The 18210-nt window shown below is 36.1% G+C and overlaps 1 protein-coding gene across 1 annotated transcript in view; it reads left to right on the top strand.

Moving 5' to 3' along the window:
• Window positions 1–18210, top strand: part of PCP4 (Purkinje cell protein 4) — a 31746-nt gene that overhangs the window by 4452 nt on the left and 9084 nt on the right. The window contains exon 2 of the mRNA XM_043996379.1: window positions 9677–9728. Coding sequence (XP_043852314.1) covers window positions 9677–9728 — 52 coding nt within the window. The remainder of the gene's footprint in view (window positions 1–9676; window positions 9729–18210) is intronic.

Raw genomic sequence — 18210 nt, 5'->3', positions numbered from 1 at the left:
TTTTTTAGTTGAATCTCTGGGGCTCTCCATAATTATATATTCTATAAATAGTAATACTTTTCTTTCTTCTTTGCCTATATTCAGTCCCTCAGTTTCTTAAGCTTGTCTTCTTGGTATAGCTGTTATGTCTTATTGGAAGTCCACTAGCATTTCTCTATTATAGATAATCCTAGTCTTGGCTTTAAGATTAATATTATTTACCAAATCAAAAAATATTTTTCTTATGTTTTGGGGTATTTGTAACATAAATGTATACTACATTTTGTGAGAAACTTTTCTGAGTCTTTTTATATTATCATAATATTTTAATATTTTCATTATAAATATTTATCCTGTATGTATCTTTTTTATGCATGGTTATTTGAATGTTGTCAACCATTCCCCATTAGACTGTGAACTCTTAAGATAAGGGACTGTTTCCTTTCTTTTTCTTTCTTTCTTTCTTTCTTCTTTTCTTTTTTTTTGTATCCTCAGCAATTAGCACAGTTCTTGGCATAAAGTAGGTACCTAAAAGTTGTTTGCTGATTTGACTTGACAAAATGGCAAAGTTCCTGGCAAAGTTCAATCAGGTCATAGTATAGAATCACTTTAATGCTTTAAATGAAGTTACTTTAAAAATATTTTATTCAATATTATTGTATCAATATTCATTCTAAATAGAGGTTCATAGTTATCTTTCCATGATAACTATGTATCATATCATATTATGTATCCATGGTTTGATTATCATGGTTATATTTATTTCAGGAAGAAGTTTGGTAGGATGTTTTCTTTGCCTATATTTTAAAATATTTTATGTAAAATTTGATTTAATTTTTCTTTAAATATTGGCAAATTTATTAATTCTTCTTGTCTGGAGAGGTTTTTGTTTGGGATGTCATTTATGACTCACTGAATTTATTTTTCTGTGATTAGGACATTTACATTATCTATTTAAATTCTTGAATTTTTCTTGTAATTTGGGTACTTCATATTTTAAAAATTTGTATGCTTAGCAATTTCATTTAAATTGTCAATTTAGGGGAACTGATCATTAAGCAAAATAGTTTCCTTTATTTTCTCTTCATTTGTTGTGAAGTCCCTCTTTTCATTTTTTTCATTTTGGTCATTTTCTTCTCTATTTTATTTTAAAAATAATATTAGCTAATGTTTTGTGAGTTGGAATTATTTCATTTTTGACTTTGCATCCTCAGCACCTAATCTAGTACATGGAACATAGTAAGTGTTTAATACATGCTTAATGATCAACTGATTGGCTTCATCATCATCATCATCATCGTTGTCATCACTTATCAACAAAATCATCATTTAAAAAAAGCTCCTAGTTTCATTTATCAATCTTGAATTTTTTTTGTTTCATTATTTCTTTGAAATCATTTTTAAAAAATGGATTTGTGTGTGTGTGTGTGTGTGTGTGTGTGTGTGTGTTTTGGTGAGGCAATTGGGGTTAAGTGACTTGCCTAGGGTCACACAGCTAGTAAGTGTTAAGTGTCTGAGGCCAGATTTGAATTCAGGTCCTCTTGGCTCCAGGGCCAGTGCTCTATCTACTGCGCCACCTAGATGCCCCACAAAATGGATGTTCTTAATGCATTTCTTTTATAATTTTCTTTTTATTTTCAATTTCAAACTCTCTCCCTCCCTCTACCTCTATCCTACCCTTGGAGATGGCAAAGAATATGATACTCATTATACATATAAAGTCAAGCAAAATGTATTTCTGCAGTAGCAATGTTCTGGAAAAAGAAAACAAGGAAAAATAAAGAAAGAAAAAATGTGCTTCAATCTGCACTTTGAGTCCACTAGTTCTCTCTCTGGAGGTGGATAAGATTTTCATTATGAGACCTTTGGAATTGTCATAGATTGTTGTGTGGATCTTCACAGTATTTCAATTGTTTATATCTCACTGCTTTCAATATTTTCTCCTTGGTCCAGGAGCTCTGAATTTTGGCTATAATATTTATGAGAGTTTTTGTTTTGGAATTTCTTTTATGAGATGAAGAGTGGATTCTTTCAAAGTCTAATTTGCCATATAGTTTATAAGGCACACAGGCAATTTTCCTTTATAATTTCTTGAAATATAACGTTAAGGCACGCTCTCTCTCTCTCTCTCTCTCTCTCTCTCTCTCTCTCTCTCTCTCTCTCTCTCCCCCTCTCTCTCTCAGGTAAAACAATACTTCTTTTTTTTTTTTTTACAACAATACTTCTTAAATCATTTCTCCTTGAAATATCTTCCAGGTCATTTGTTTTTCCTATGAGATATTTCACACTTCTATTTCTCAAATGTTTGTCTTTATTTTATTGTTTTTTCATGTCTTATGGAATCACTAGTTTTTACTTGACCCTCTCTAAATTTTAAGGAGTTATTTTCTTCAGTGAGTTTTTTTTTTAAAGCTTTTTAACCATTTGACCAGTTCTGATTTTTAAGGAGGCATTTTCTTCAGTAATTTTTGCATCTCTTTTTACAATTCTTTTCATCATTTTGTACCATAAATCTCATTTCTTTCCTCAATTTTTCCTTGACCACTCTTATTTGAGTACTTTTTTTTACTCTTTTTATATATTTCTAGATCTTCTAGGGATTCTTATTGGGCTTCTATCCAATCTGCATTCTCAAAAAAGGCATTGCTTATAGATATTTTCAAGTCATTGTCTTCATCTGAGATTGCGTCTTGACATTCCCTGTCAACATAGTAGCTTTTTATGGTTAGGTTCTTTTTATGTTGTTTGCTCATTTTCCAAACCTAATTCTTGATTATGATAAGGCTGGACTTTTCTAATCTCTGGCATGTGTGAGTCTCTCTCTCTCTCTCTCTCTCTCTCTGATATGATAGACTCAAGTGTCTCTCTTTTATATCTTTTTGTTAGCTCCATAGCTCGGTCTGTGGCCCGTAAGTTTCCAATCCTTTTAAAGTGATATGATCTGGGGAAAGGTCTATTCACTGTCTTTGTGATCTGTGCTATGTTCCTCATACTACTAGGGCACCTGTTCCCTTGTGATCATGACCGTTCCTCTCTGTCTTGGAGCTGTGACCTGGAATGGGGTAATGGGTGATATAGCTTTCTAAATGGCACCTGATACTGTGCCTAGTGCTGGTATGGGGGGGAGGTGTCTCATGGGATTTCTTTTTGACAATATTTTCAGTTTCATTATTGTTCCTAAGGATTGGGCTGCTTTCCTCCATCTCTTGCTGCTACTATCATGGGGTGCCATTTCTAATGTGCTGTGCTCCTGCACAGGCCTCATCCCAATGTTTGTAGGTCTATCTTTATGTCTTTCTACATTGGCCTAGGCCAGAAAGATGACTCCCTGTGACTTTATCATGGCTTTTTCAATCAGACTTTGGTTCAGCCTGTTTCATGAGGGCATTGCAGAAGAGGTTTGGGAGGAGTTTTGGCAGTTGTGATCTCTCACTCTACTATCTTGACTGTGCTCTCATTTCTTTGAGTATGTGTGTGTGTGTGTGTGTGTGTGTGAGTGAGTGAGTGAGTGAGTGAGTGAGTGAGTGAGTGAGAGAGAGAGAGAGAGATTGGAAAAGAAAGGAGGGAGGGGCAGCTAGGTGGCACAGTGGATAGAGCACCGACCCTGGAGTCAGGAGTACCTGAGTTCAAATCCGGCCTCAGACCTTAACACTTACTAGCTGTGTGATCCTGGGCAAGTCACTTAACCCCAATTGCCTCACTAAAAAAAAAAAAGAAAGAAAGGAGGGTGAGGAGGGAAGTAAGAGGAGGGGTTTCATATTTCCTAAAGGAATAGCCAGGTGTTACTATCTTGATAACACATTACAATCTTATCACCTGTGATTAAATCCTGTAACTCAATAAATTGAGATAAGGACAAGGTAACAAAATCTTCCCTTCCTGCTCCCTTTCCACTCTTATGTGTGTAAAGAAGAAGAGAGTTCAGAATATAATAATCCAGAAAGCAAAAATTAAAGGTATAATTTATAAGCAAGAATAATTTATCTAGCAAAGCTAAATATTATCTTAAGGGAAAAATGGATCTTTAATTAAATGGAAGACTTCTAAGTATTCCTGAAGAAGATATGCAAAGTCAGTAGATAGTTTGAAATGAAACATAGTTATCAAGAAAAATATAGAAGAACAATTAAGAAGGGCATATATAATGGGTAGCTAGGTGATACAGTGTATAGAGTGCCAGGCCTGGTGTCAGGAAGAATCATCTTTGTGAGTTCAAATATGACTTCAGACACTAGCTGTGTGACTTTGGGCAAGTCACTTAACCCTGTTTGTCTCAGTTTCCTCATCTGTAATGTGAGCTGGAGAAGACAATGGCAAACCACATCAGTACTTTGCCAAGAAAATCCCAAATGGGGTCATGAAAAGTCAGAGGAAAAATGACTCAACAACAACAATGAAGAAATATTTATATACTAAAAGAGGGAGAAGAAGCAGATTCTGTCTCGGAATACTAATTTTTTCCAAAGTGACAGAGGGCACTAATTAAGGCAGAAGACCTGGGATAAATTTTGATTTTTTGATGATAAAAGGAAAAAAAAGAAAAAGGAAAGAAAAAGAAATACTTATTATGCCAGAAAGAAAAAGGTATGAGGCTGGAACTTGGTATCTCACATAATTGGGATGCTCAAGAAGCAGAAACAGGCAGGGAGAGAAGGCTACATATGAACCTCACTTTTATCTGAATCAGGCAACAGAGGATTGAGCATACACACACACACACACACACACACACACACACACAAACATACATACTCACAAATAGTTTGCTGTAAGAATGCACTAAACTCATCAGAAAATCAGTCATGGAGATGGGAGATGGGAGAAAGTTATTAAGAAGGAGAATAGATTTTGAGAAGGATAAACAAAACAACATTTTTTTGGAGGTTAGAGGATAATGAAGGGGAAAAAAGAAAGAAAGAAAAAGTAAAAATTTGTGCTTGGGGGACTGGGTGAGGGGAAGAGGAGATTAATAGAATGGACACAGATTGCATTAAACATAAACCTCTAGTGTTAAGTATCCCCCTTCTCTCCCAATACCATCTTCTTTCCTTTAATTCGCAGAATTTCTATTTTATTTTGTGTCATGACACTCTCTTTAGGATATTCTCCCTATTATCAATCATCCTTCAAGTCTAGGTTCCTAGGGGGCAAACAAAGGGAAAAAGTATAAAAAGGTAGGATGGAGAAAACTACGCAATTATCAAATATAAGCAGCATGATCTTACCCATGAAATGGAGATTAACATAATGTATTAGAAAGCAGAGTCCAACAACATGATGTTTGTGTGAAACATACTTAAAAAAAGATTTACACAGAGTAAAAATCAATGGATGAAGTAAAACTTATATTTCAGGTGAACTAAAAATAAAGTAAGGCTAGCTTATTAGCATGATTTCAGACAGAGATTTGATTAAAAGATATAAACAGGGAAACTACAATGTGCTTAAATCTACCACAGATGATGAATTGATTTTAATACATTGCATGGCACAGTACCTAATATGTAAAAGAAAAAATCAAACTTCTAGAAGAAATAGATTGAGTGATATAATAGTTGGGGATATAAATTCACTCCTTTTCAAATACAGGCAAATTTAATGACAAATAATAAACTAGAGAGAAGGACCTGAATAGAATTTTAGACATTTAAATATGCCAGATCTAGGGCAATTATTGAATGATAACCAAAAGGTACTACCATCCTCCCAGTTCCCTGGCTCACAAGCTAGGTGGTTTTTGTTTTTGTTTTTTGGAGTCCTTACTTTTTCTCACACCTCCTCCAACATCTCAACTTTTGTAAAAGCTTGTCAACTTTACCCTTGCCACATTTCTCACATATGTCTCTTCTCCTCTGATATTTTCTACATCCTGGTGTAAGCCATCACGTCTCAGCAACAAGTTTATATGTTATATACTTTAAAATATTGAAGTAGCCTGCTGGGTTTTAATCACTTTCTCTTCCTGTCTCAGTTATTGCAGTCTAGGGAGATTCTTTGTTGACTTTGTTCACACTGAGAGATGTTATAAGTTTATAAGTTATATATTTTAAAATATTAAGGGCTAGGGTCAGCTAGGTGGCACAGTGGATAAAGCACTGACCTTGGACTCAGGAGGACCTGAGTTCAAATTTGACCTCAGACGGTTGACACGCACTGGCTGCGTGACCCTGGGCAAGTCACTTAACCCCAACTGCCTCACACACACAAAAAATAATAAGGGCTAGATAACCACATTATTTTTGGATAAATAAGCTTGCTTAGTGTTTTCATGATGGTCAGTCAGAGGCTATATCTTGTTCCAAAATACAAACATGGTCATTTTTTCTCACTTTATATGCTTATAAGTATTATTTGATTTTTGAATTTAAATTTAAACTATTCTTTTTTTTTTAAATGTAAAAAACATTTTTATTTGGTGTTTTGGGTTCTAATTTTTATCCCTCCTTTCCTCCCTCCCTGAGGCAGCAAGCAATCAGATATGGGTTATACATGTAAGATTATGTAAAACATTAGCATATTTGTCATTTTGTACAAGAAAACTTGAATAAAAGAAAAAATGAAAGAAAGTAAAAAATAGCATGCTTCAGTTTGTTCCATCAATATCAGTTCTTTCTTTGGAGGTGGATAGTATGTTTCATCAATTGTCTTTTGGGATTGTCTTGGATCACTGTATTGCTGAGAATAGTCAAGTCTTTCACAGTTCTTCATCAAATAATATTTTGGTCTCTGTGCCCAATATTCTTTTGGTTCTGCTCACTTCACTATACATCATTTCATACACATCTTTCCAGGCCTTTCTGAAGCCATCCTGCTTGTAATTTCTTATAGCACAATAAATTTAAACTATTCTGAAAGGAACTCTACCCCCTACTTACTCTTAGCCAGCTGACTAAATAGAAATGTATAGAAGGAAGGAGGAAGAATTCAGGTAGGCATATTATTAATATTATGACCCACTACCCTTGAAAGCTCTGATTAATTCCAAGTAGATATTATACCTATCCCATGTAGATTTATTTATTTTGTGTCTCTCAATACCTGACAACCTGCCTTTTAAATTATATTAGCTACTATTCTAAGACACATTTGGCTTTTTATCCTAAATAACTTTTGAATCTGAGGAAAACCTACAGCATCTGAGAAATTCTACTGATTCCACACACATATGTTGATATACCCATATGTGTATGCACATATATGTATGTATGTATGTATGTATGTATGTATGTATGTATGTATGTACATTTCAGGCCTGCCATTTCATTGGTGTCTCACCAGTAAGGAAACTTCTACCAATGGAGGTCAACACCTATCCTTTAACTTGTAATATTAAAGAGTTACATGAATCACATAATTCAAGTGATTTACTGAGGTCACACAGCAAATTTATAGCTCTGCATATTTCAGATTGTGTAAGAGTTTGTGTATATTTGTGTGTATGTACACAAATAATATAGCCATATTTTTGCATAGCTATATGCTTAGAAATAAAATTTTATATGTACAAAAATTATATATAGACATGTATTTTGTATTTATTTATACATCTGTATGTGGGGTATAGGTTATATTTAGAGAAGATTATTACCTTTGGTATGAGGGCTTCCAAGCCCTTTTCATGGCTGCTTTCTACCTTTGGTAATCACCTGATTCACCCAACTCTCACCTGTGGTTCTAAGAAGCTGCAGAATATGTGGTGGCCACACCCCAGTAAACCATTTCAGCAGACAGGCTAAACCAGGTTGAGGGTAAGTGAGGTGTCTCAAATCCTTTGTTGAGTTACAGGGGTGTCTACCCCAAACATATGAAGACCTCTTCCAACAGAAGGGGTGGATGAGAACAATTTGTTCCAACAGTCATGAAGACAGCTGAAGCAGGTGCTTTGAAGTGCTTGGAGTTTGGTTAGACATTAGAGATGCCCAGGTAATACATTACATCCTGAGCTATTATCAGTCAGTCATCTGGATTTTGTCTTGCCACTGGACTTTGAAGGCTCTGGAAGAGAGAGTCTGATAACTTCACACAACTCTGCTTTGTTTAAATCCAATTTATACATGAATCAAAAGACATCACCCATACAATTTTACCATTTTTACCTACATCAAAGTCCTGTGGTAACAGGCAAGTGACAAATCAACAGGACAGTAGTCACAACCCTGCATGCAGGTGGCCCAGACCATAGAGTTATTTTCTCATTGGACTGAAGCAACAGTGGGATTTGGTAGCTCCATGGGTGTCTGAGCAGCCTCCCCCCTTAATTTTAAAACATTTTTATTTAAAGTTTAGAGTTCCAAATTCTATCCCTCCCTTCACCCTCCCTTCTTCCCTCCCCGAGATGATAAGCAATCAGATATAGATTATACATATGCAATTATGTAAAACATTTCTATATTAGTCATTTTGTGCAGGAAGACTCAAATAAAATAATAAAATGAATTAGAGTGAAAATTCACATCCTTCAAGCTATATTCAATCAATATCAATTCTTTCTCTGGAGGTGGATAGTATGCTTCATCATTAGTCCTTTGGGATTGTCTTGGATCATTGTATTGCTGAGAATAGTCATTATGCTTAAGTAATAATATCATTGTTACATGCTTGGTGTGGGGCCAGTTTATCTTACTAGTACTGATAATGTCAAAAGATATGGAGAGGGGGGCAGCTAGATGGTGCAGTGGATAAAGCACCGGCCCTGGATTCAGGAGGACCTGAGTTCAAATCTGACCTCAGACACTTGACACTTACTAGCTGTGTGACCCTGGGCAAGTCACTTAACCCTCATTGCCCTCAAAAACAAATAAACAAACAAACAAACAAGATATGGAGAGATTGAAAATGGTGATAAAATGGAGATGACAGAGGGGGCACTCTGTTGGAGAATACAGAATGGCATGGGATCGAAGGCTGCTTCATCCTGTGAAATGGGTAAAGGAAGAACTAATGGCAGAAGGCACCTGAGTGATAGAAGATGAGGAAGAGGAGAGAAGAGGGAGTTCACAGCCTCATTTTTTCTGTAAAATATGAGACAGTGATGTCTGCTGATAGAGTGAGGAGAAGGGGATCCATGGGACGTTTGAAAAGGGATGAAAAGGCTTAGAAAAGCCACTGTGGATAGTGAAATAATGAGTTGATAAAGGAGAGATAGTAGGATTGCCTAGCAGCAATGAGGTTCCTGCTGAGGTCATGTGACAAATTTGTAGCGAACAGTTGTGTGATTTTCTCTACCTTTATTCAGCAATTATATGTGTAGGAGTAAAGGTGATGAAGGCAGCCAATGCTGAGGTCTGACTGGGTGTAATCAATGATATAAAGAAGCTAGGGATTCAAGAGAGGAGATGAGAATAGATTTTAATTTGTTCACCAAAGAGTCAAGATAAGGAGAAAAGGAGAGAGTAGAGGTGCAGCAGAAATAGCCTGGGAGAGAATTGAATTGTCAAGGCATTGCAGGTCATGGTGAGGATGGAGAGTAGTGTTTTGTAAGGGAAATAAGTATAAGGTAGAATCTCAGAATTGCTTTTATTTCATTTTTCTAATTATTAATTATTAGAAGCATTTTTCACATGTCTATGATTAGACTGCATTTCTTCCCTTGATAACATAGGACATATGATGCAATTAATATAGATTTATAATAATATATAATAACAATTTTGGATCCTTCTGATGGCAATTTCTTCTGTTCTTTCTATGTCTGCAGCAAAAGGGTTCTGAGGCAACCAATGAAAAGGAGAAGCCTTCTGGTGAGAATGGTAAGACAATATAAAACACTCATACACACAGGCAGTAGTACATAGATCACTTGGTTGATTAAACACTGGAAGATATTGTTCTAAATATTGCCTCTGATACTTATTAGATATGTGAATTTGATGCTTAACCTTTCTACATATCTCAGGCAATGAAGTCCCTGAGAATAATTTACTATGTCACAGATGAGTTCTGATCTGTGTTGATTAAAAGATTTCTAGTAAAATGCGTTCCCCATACTGAAAAAAACCACAGTATCCTTTAAGAATTTGAGAATATGCAATGCATATATATATTATACTTATTAGAACATAATACATTTAAATGTATAGACATACTTTCATTATATATTACATATGTGTGTACACACACACATATATACACACACAAACATGTATATGTATACACATCTACTTATGTTACTATCAGGTCAGAACTTTCTCTGCAATTTAGCTTTAGTGCCTGGGGAATTGAAAGGTTATATCACTTTTCAAGGCCATAGAACCAGTGTGTCTCAGAGGCAGGACTTGAACCCATGTATCTCTAAATCCCAGATCAACTCTCCATGTGTTACACTATGAACTCTGCTGAGACTCTCTACCTTCCTCCTGACTCTGTGTGTGTGTGTGTGTGTATAAGAAAATAGGTTATAAACGTAAAAACATTTTACCTCTGAGTGTTTCTGTTGTTTGGGATATTTGCAAGTCAATTAGTCTTTTTCCTTTTCTTCCCCCAGGGATGCCTCACATATTTCTCTTGTTTTTTTTTGTTGTTGTTGTTGAAAGTCCATCCTTTTCATTTGATGATTAAGCTTAACTTTTCAGGATATTTAATTTGGGGTTGTTGCTTGAGTTACTTTTCTTATCTTTGATTTCTCATTATTATGGAATAACTTCGGTTTATTCTAATAGCATTTCTTTCATATTTGAAGGTCTTTTTTTTCTGGCTGTTTACCTCTTTGAATTATTCTGCTGCCTTGAATTTGCATTAGCACTTGTGGGTTGGACAGCTACTACTTTGGATACTAGGGTGGTAATACTATAATTCACAAATTCCTCCCCAAAACATGAAATGAACTGTTTGTCAAATACATGCATCAATGGGCAGGGTTAGCACAGAAAACAATGGTTTCTCTCCTAATGGGGTCTCCACAAAGCTTAACTCTTGATTACCAGAGATAGCTCTCTCTTAGACTGATGGCCTCTTCTCTGCTTCTAGGCACCTTGCTTCTTAAAGCTGTTTCTAATCTCAGTTGTCTGTCTGTTTTATTTATTCATGTCCATCTGGAATGTCTCTTCTTCTTTAACTGCGCCTTTAGCTCTTCCATAATTCTGGGATATGGTATCATCTTTTGGGTAAATTGATCTACTGCTAGATGCTGTATCTGATGGTTCAGGTTGGAAGAGAAAGAAATACCCTCTTCCCAGTCCCAAAGCAATTCCCTCTCAGAGGTTGGATTCTTCCTCAACTTCTGGTTCCTGCCAGAGTTGCCTTGACCTTCCAAGATAGATACCTGATTGACTCATTGTCTCTATGGATTAGCTATTTAAGACTTCCAGGGATATGGACATTTTTTTTCTTGTAAAAAATTAATTCCATCAGAGGAAGGTGTTCATAAATTATGAAGGGATCACTAGGTGACAACACCGTATTAACACATAAACACCTCATCCTCTGTGATTCTATCAAGTGACTAAATCAATTTAAGTGAGGTGTGTGTGTGTGTGTGTGTGTGTGTATACACAAATCAGTACAAATCATTCCACTCCCTTACACTGTGTGCTACTGACTACTTTAGCCCCCACTGCCTACAGGCTAAGCAGGTTATATTTCACCCCTTTCCCAGCATTCTTTTGTTCCCTAAGGGGATTGGGAAGTGTCTACCAATAATTCTAGTACTTATTGATGGCACTAGAGTTTCAAGTGTAGGGGTTGTTCCCCTGAACCCTAGTTTTATTTAACCACTTACAGTTGGTTTAACAAAGAAATTGATATGGTGGGAAATGGGGTACGGGTTGGTGGGAGTTGGGGTTCTTGGGAATTCCTCTTTAAAGAATTACACCCTCTTGCACACAAAACTTAGTTAGAATAAGGTGATAGTTTATTTAGGAGCAAGGGAAAGGAAGGGTGGGGGGAGGGAAACCATGAAAGAAATCCTTGGACTTTTTCATGGGGAGATTGGCATAAAGCACATGGCTCAGAGGTACCAAATCTCCTCGAACAGGAGACTGGAAGGTACTTTTATAGAGGACTGATGGGGGTGGACCATCTGCCCGTGAAAAGTTCCTTTAGTGAGAGAGGACCATCCCCCACTGGTGGTAGCTGGGGGAATTGGGTGAGGGGTGGAGGACCAGCCCCCACTGATAGTGACTAGAGGAATTGGGTGAAGGGTGGCTACAGATCCCTCTTCAGAACACAAAGGCCGCAGCCACACCCAAATTTATGTCCCCAGGGTAAGGGAGACCAGAATGAAGGGTAGGAATCCCAAGCTAGCTCAGTCCGATTTGGTTCAGTTTATCTCTCTAGGCGTTATCTGTCCTCTGGTTTAGTTTCTCAAGGGGAAGCTTCCTTGATGTGCCCCAGAGAACTTCTGGGGTGCTCTGCACCCCATGAAAAAATCTTTATTTTAAAAGGTAGGCATAAATATTCAAATGCTCTCTAACACATGGGAGGCATAAGCTCTCATCCTTACATGTACCAGTTCAGTCTCTGGGAAGGAGAAGGGGATGGGGAAGAGGATTATGATCATAGCTTAGTTTAGTTTTTTTTGTTTTGTTTTGTTTTGCTTAGTTTAGTTCTTATAGAACATAGTCCTAAATTCCAAGTCTGAAACAACCACTGGGTTCAAGTCCCATGTATCTCAGGCTTCTACAGACTTCCCTGTCAGACTGACTCTAATTTTTAATATCTCTTTTTTGTGCTCATTTTCAAAAAATGTATATTCAGTTTATTAATTATTTCTTTTTCTATTTTGTTAATGCATGTTTATATGGGTTATGGTTTCCTCCTTGGGGACTGATTTAGCTGTAGCTCAGAAATTTTGGGATGCTGTTTCATCATTATTATTTTCTTTTACATAATTATTGTTTCTCTAATTTATTCTTTAATCCACTCATTATTTAGGATTTCATTGTTATGTCTCCATTTGGTTCTATGTTTTTTGTTTATGCTCCATGAATTGCTTACTATTTTTAATGCATCATGTTCTACAAAGTATGTGTTTATTACTTATATCTTACATTTGTTTGCAATGTCTTTGTTTACTAATATGTGATCAATTTTTTGAAAGTTCAATGTTATGATGAGAAATATATATTTATATATTCTTTAGCAATCCTGTTAAAAAGATGCAATAAATCTTTTAGCTCTGGTTTCTCCAGCAATTTGTTCAATTCTATATTTTTCCTTTTATTTATCTTTTTGCTAGACATCCAAAATTGAGGATGGTACATTATCTCTTGTAACTATGATATTACTGTCCACATTTTCTTGTAGTTCAGTTATTTTTTTCCTTTGAAAACTTGTATGTTAAGACATTTTGAGTATATATGTTTAGCATTGATACTGTTTTGTTGTTTATACTTTCAGCATAATGCAACGTTTTGAGTATTTGTTTTACTTTGATAGCATAATAACACTTTTGGGGATTTGCCTTATGCATCACAAATTTTGTTCTAATACCTCATTTTTCTTCTGTTTGTTTTTCATATGCAACAGATTGTGGGCTTCTGTTTTTTTTTTAAATATCATATATCAGTCTTTTTCTTTTTATTGGATTACTTAATTCATTTACATTTAAAGTGATGGGAGTTAGGTTTATATTTTCCTTGATTTGTCTCTAATATTTTTTTTTTCCAAATTGGGATTTCCCCCCTCTTTGTCTGTAATCACAGTATTATCTTTTCAATTATTTTAGCTGAATATATTTTAGGGCAACCTTATACCAAGAGGCACTCTTCTCTTTATCTTTAAGCCACCTTAACCCTTTCCCTTGTTTTAGAGTTTTGCTTAATGTTTTTTCTTCCTTTTATCTATGATTTAGTCTCATTTTTCTTCTCAGTTAAAAAGTCATGTAAAACCCCTCTTCTTTTTCTCCCCTTCAACTTTTTTTGTTGGTTAGTTTTTAAAAATGCTATTTTTGGTGCCCTTTTCTAAAGGATTTTTTTCCCTTATTTTCTTTACTATTTATCTTTCCTTTCTGTTGATTCTAGACTTTTATTGATTAATGGCCCTTTTACTTATTTAGTCCCTCTTTATTCTTTGTTTCCTCATGGGATCAAAGTTTATAAGGTACTTCTTTTGGGTTCCCTCTTCTAAGCAGTTATTAACTTATAATCTTGCTCCCTGGACTCTATATTTCTGTTGTGACATTCTTAGAAATACTAATTCAGGGGGCGGCTAGGTGGTGCAGTGGATAAAGCACCGGCCCTGGATTCAGGAGGACCTGAGTTCAAATCCGGCCTCAGACACATGATACTTACTAGCTGTGTGACCCTGGGCAAGTCACTTAACCCCCATTGCCCCACAAAAAAAAATTAGAAATACTAATTCAAATAAGTGATAGAAAGGTCATTGCACCATGGTAAGGGATTTTACCATGTCCTTGATCATGTAATTCATTATTAACTTTTTTTTTTTTTTAGTGAGGCAATAGGGGTTAAGTGACTTGCCCAGGGTCACACAGCTAGTAAGTGTTAAGTGTCTGAGGCCGGATTTGAACTCATGTACTCCTGACTCCAGGGCTGGTGCTCTATCCACTGTGCCACCTAGCTGCCCCCATTATTAACTTTTAACCTCCCTATGCTCATTCCTCAATCTCTCCCAGCCCTGCCCCATCTTCCTCATGAAATCCCCACCTTCTGGTTGTCAGTTTGGGAGCTTTGATTCCCTTTCTGTTGAAACAGGATCACTGAGCTCTCTAAGCATCCATTATTGCAGGTTGTGCCCATTAAAAGTTCCCTATTTTCCTTTTTTTCCCTATGGTAACTTTCATCAATGGTACCCTCTCTCATCACTGAAACAAGATTTCTTTTTCTTTCCTTCTCTTTCTATCACTCTCTTTTCTTCCTCTCATTTTTCTGTTGGTTATCTTTTGTTTCCTGAGAAATTACAGTAATTATTTTCTCTTTATTGTTACCTTTTGACTTTATTAGGATTCATTACATATTATCCTATATCTTTTTTCTGTTCTATTCTCTCTTATGTGTGCTCCCATTCTGTAATTTAGTCCTACTAAAATTTGAGGTGAGATGTTGTGAGATTTAGTCCAAGAAGATTCTGACTTGCTTCTCCAACATCATTCCTATTTCATTTTACTTTTATCCTTCTCTCATTTTGTACCTCTCAAAAGGGATTTTGAAATGACTTCTCTGTTGTTTTGTTGTTATCTTTGGTTGCTATATTTATATGCCTTTATTCTATTGTTGTGGTACCTATTTTGAATTCTGTCTTCTAAATAGTTTCTACATTATTACCTTAGAGATCTTGTTCCATGGCCTCCTTTTTTGTTGTGACTCATGCTTAGAAAATATCAATTCATGTAAGTGATAGAGAGGACATTGCACAATGGTAGGAATTTTCCCATGTCCTTGATCATGGAATTCATATTGTTCACTGTTCTCCCTCCTGTAGAATTTGCAGCATAGAATTTTTTTTAAACCAAGAGGTGATATGTAGACTCTTTCAATTGGCACTTTATTTTCTGTGTTCAAAATCTGAGGGCAGTTTTCTCATATTATTTCTTTTATTATGGTGTTCAGGTTTGGTTACATGTTCTTCTGAGAGATCTATGTAAGGATTCTTTTAAATGTCTATGAATGCTTTCTTTAAGATCAATATATTATATGGAGATCATTTAAAAAAAAACTTTGTTGCCTTTTACTTCTCATCTTCAAGATTGTTCTTCACTTTCATACATTTGCATTTTTTTGTTTTGTTTCTTTCATGTGGTTTGGCAATATGGATTCAAGTTTTTCTATTCTTCCATTTCTGCTGAACCATTCCATGAATTCTACTTTCATTATTCTTGTTTCTTTTTAAAGTTATTTACTGTCAGTGTAGCATCTGATCTTGATGCTGTTTCCATCATCACTGAAGGTGTCTGCCAACATTGTTGAATACATCATGCTAAAAAGCATGGGAGCAAGCACGCAGCCTTGCTTCATTCCACTGGTGACTAGGAAAGTATGGGAGCATTGTCCACTATCCAGAACTCATGAACACATGCTATCATTAAATTAGCATATGCTACTGATGAACTTCTTTGGGCAACCACATTTTGCTCTGCCCTCATGAATGACAAAGGGGAATAAAGTGGGAAAAATGCTAAGAAAGAAGACAGTGAATCTGAAAAGGACAGTGCAGATGGAGAAGGATGAAGAATTTGAGCTGGGAGTAGCTCCAGCCAAACAAGACTGAGGATGAGGAGGAAGATAATGAGGATGATGAAGAAACTATGGATGCCACACCTAAAAGAAAGGCTTCTACTGTGAAAGCTGCCCCAGGAAAGCTGAGAAAGGCAAGGAATTTTGATGAGGACGGGAGGAGAAAAATAAAGAAGAGAAGTACAAAAGAAGCACCAGAAAAGAGGAAAAAGGAAATGGATAAACAGAAGTCCCCTAAAGCTAAGAAACTGGAAACTGAAGCATCTACACATGTCAATCTCTTCACTGGTAACCTAAAATTCAAAAAAACTTCTCCTAAACTAAAATTGGACATCATGGATTTCTTTGCAAAAAATAAAAAATAAAAAAAAGGACCTTACAGTTTTGAACATATGAATTAGCTACCATGAAATTTGACTTTGTGAAATTTGAATCAGCTGAAGACATGGAAAAAGCTCTGGAGTTCAGTGGCTACAAAGTCCTTGCCTTTGAAACGAAATTAGAAAAGGAAAAAGAAAAAAAAATTGAAATGCACGGACACTCTTTATCAAGAATTTTCCTTATAAAATTATTCAGGAGGAACTCAAGGAAGTGTTTGAAGATGATATTGAGTTTAGACTGATCTATACTGTGATCATGAAAAGGAACTGCCTACATTGAATTTAAGACAGAAGCAATTTAAGACCTCACAAGAGAAATGGGGAGCTGAGATTAATGGCTGGTCATTCATTATGTACTATACAGGAGAGAAAAGTTAAGGACAAGAGAATTCAAGAGGTTTGAAGAACAATTCTTGGAGCAGGAACAGCAACAAAATGAATAGCCTTGCTTACAATGCCACAGAAGAGTATCCAGGAAGTGTTGGAGAAGGCTTACTCCCAAGCACCAATCAGCTTACTCCAGAACAACCAATGCTGACCTAAAGTATTTGCATTCATTTAATTTGCCTCTGTGGAAGATGCAAAGGAAGCTTTGAATTCCTTTAACAATATAGAAATTAAAGGTAGAGTGATCAAGTTAGAGTTAAAAGGGGCATTAGGCAACTAATGCAACACCAAGGAGCTGGTCATACAAAACTTTGTTCACTAAAGGTCTGTCTGAAGACATGACGGAAGAAACATCGAATGATCCATTTTTATAGTTCTATTGGTGCCAGGATAGTCACAGAGACAGAGACAGGATTGTTTAAAGGATTCAGTTTTATAGACTTCAACTTAGAAGAAGATGCTAAAGAGGCCATTGAAGACCAGAAGATAGATGGAAACAAAATAGTTCCAGACTGGGCCATACACAGTGGCTTTGGAGATCATGGTGGCAGTGGCTGCGGAGGTTTTGAGGGCCAAGCAGGTGATAAATGAAGCTAAGGGCTCTTCGGTGTCAGAGATCAAGGAAACTTTGTATGTTGGGGTGGTTTTTGACAAGTCTGAGGAGGATATAGCAAGCCACAAGTAAAGAAAACAAAGTTTGAATAGTTTCTCCCCCATACTCTTTCCCCCTGCTATTTGAATGAACCATGGGGGTTTTATCCTGTCATCTAATCATTGACAAAGCCTTCTGAGGACATCTTAAGACAAAAATGAAATTTAGAGGTTTCCTTGGGAAAGTCTGGATGACATTCCAAGGGAGAGAGAGCTTCCATATAAACTTTTTGTATAGGCAGGTGATAAATATAGGAATTAACCTTTTTGTCTATGAGTTGTATTGAATTTATAATATAACATATGTCCTATGTACAAAATCATTTTTCCTGCTAAAAATAGAACAAAATTTAGATTGAACAGAAAGAAAATGAGTCATCTCCTTCCTACCTGCTGACTGCCAAGTGTTGTAGATATAACTCTAAAAACAGTGCTCTCTGTTCATTCAGGTTCAATGTTGGGATGAAATGAGGCACTGATGAGTCATTGAACATCTAACCAAGGAGGAGTTTTGCTTTGCCCTAACACAACTAGGATATGCAACAAAGATGCATAGTAAGGATACAGTGGCACTTGGCTTCTCTGGATGTGATCTCCCTCATTTCCTTCTGGAAATGTGTCCAATCAATCAGTCATCAGTGAACAGAAACTTGCATGGTATCAGGAAGCCACCAAATTTCAGA

This window comes from Dromiciops gliroides, chromosome 3 (genome assembly GCF_019393635.1).
Source record: "Dromiciops gliroides isolate mDroGli1 chromosome 3, mDroGli1.pri, whole genome shotgun sequence".
NCBI lineage: Eukaryota > Metazoa > Chordata > Mammalia > Microbiotheria > Microbiotheriidae > Dromiciops > Dromiciops gliroides.
This window is presented reverse-complemented; position numbering and strand designations above follow the sequence as displayed.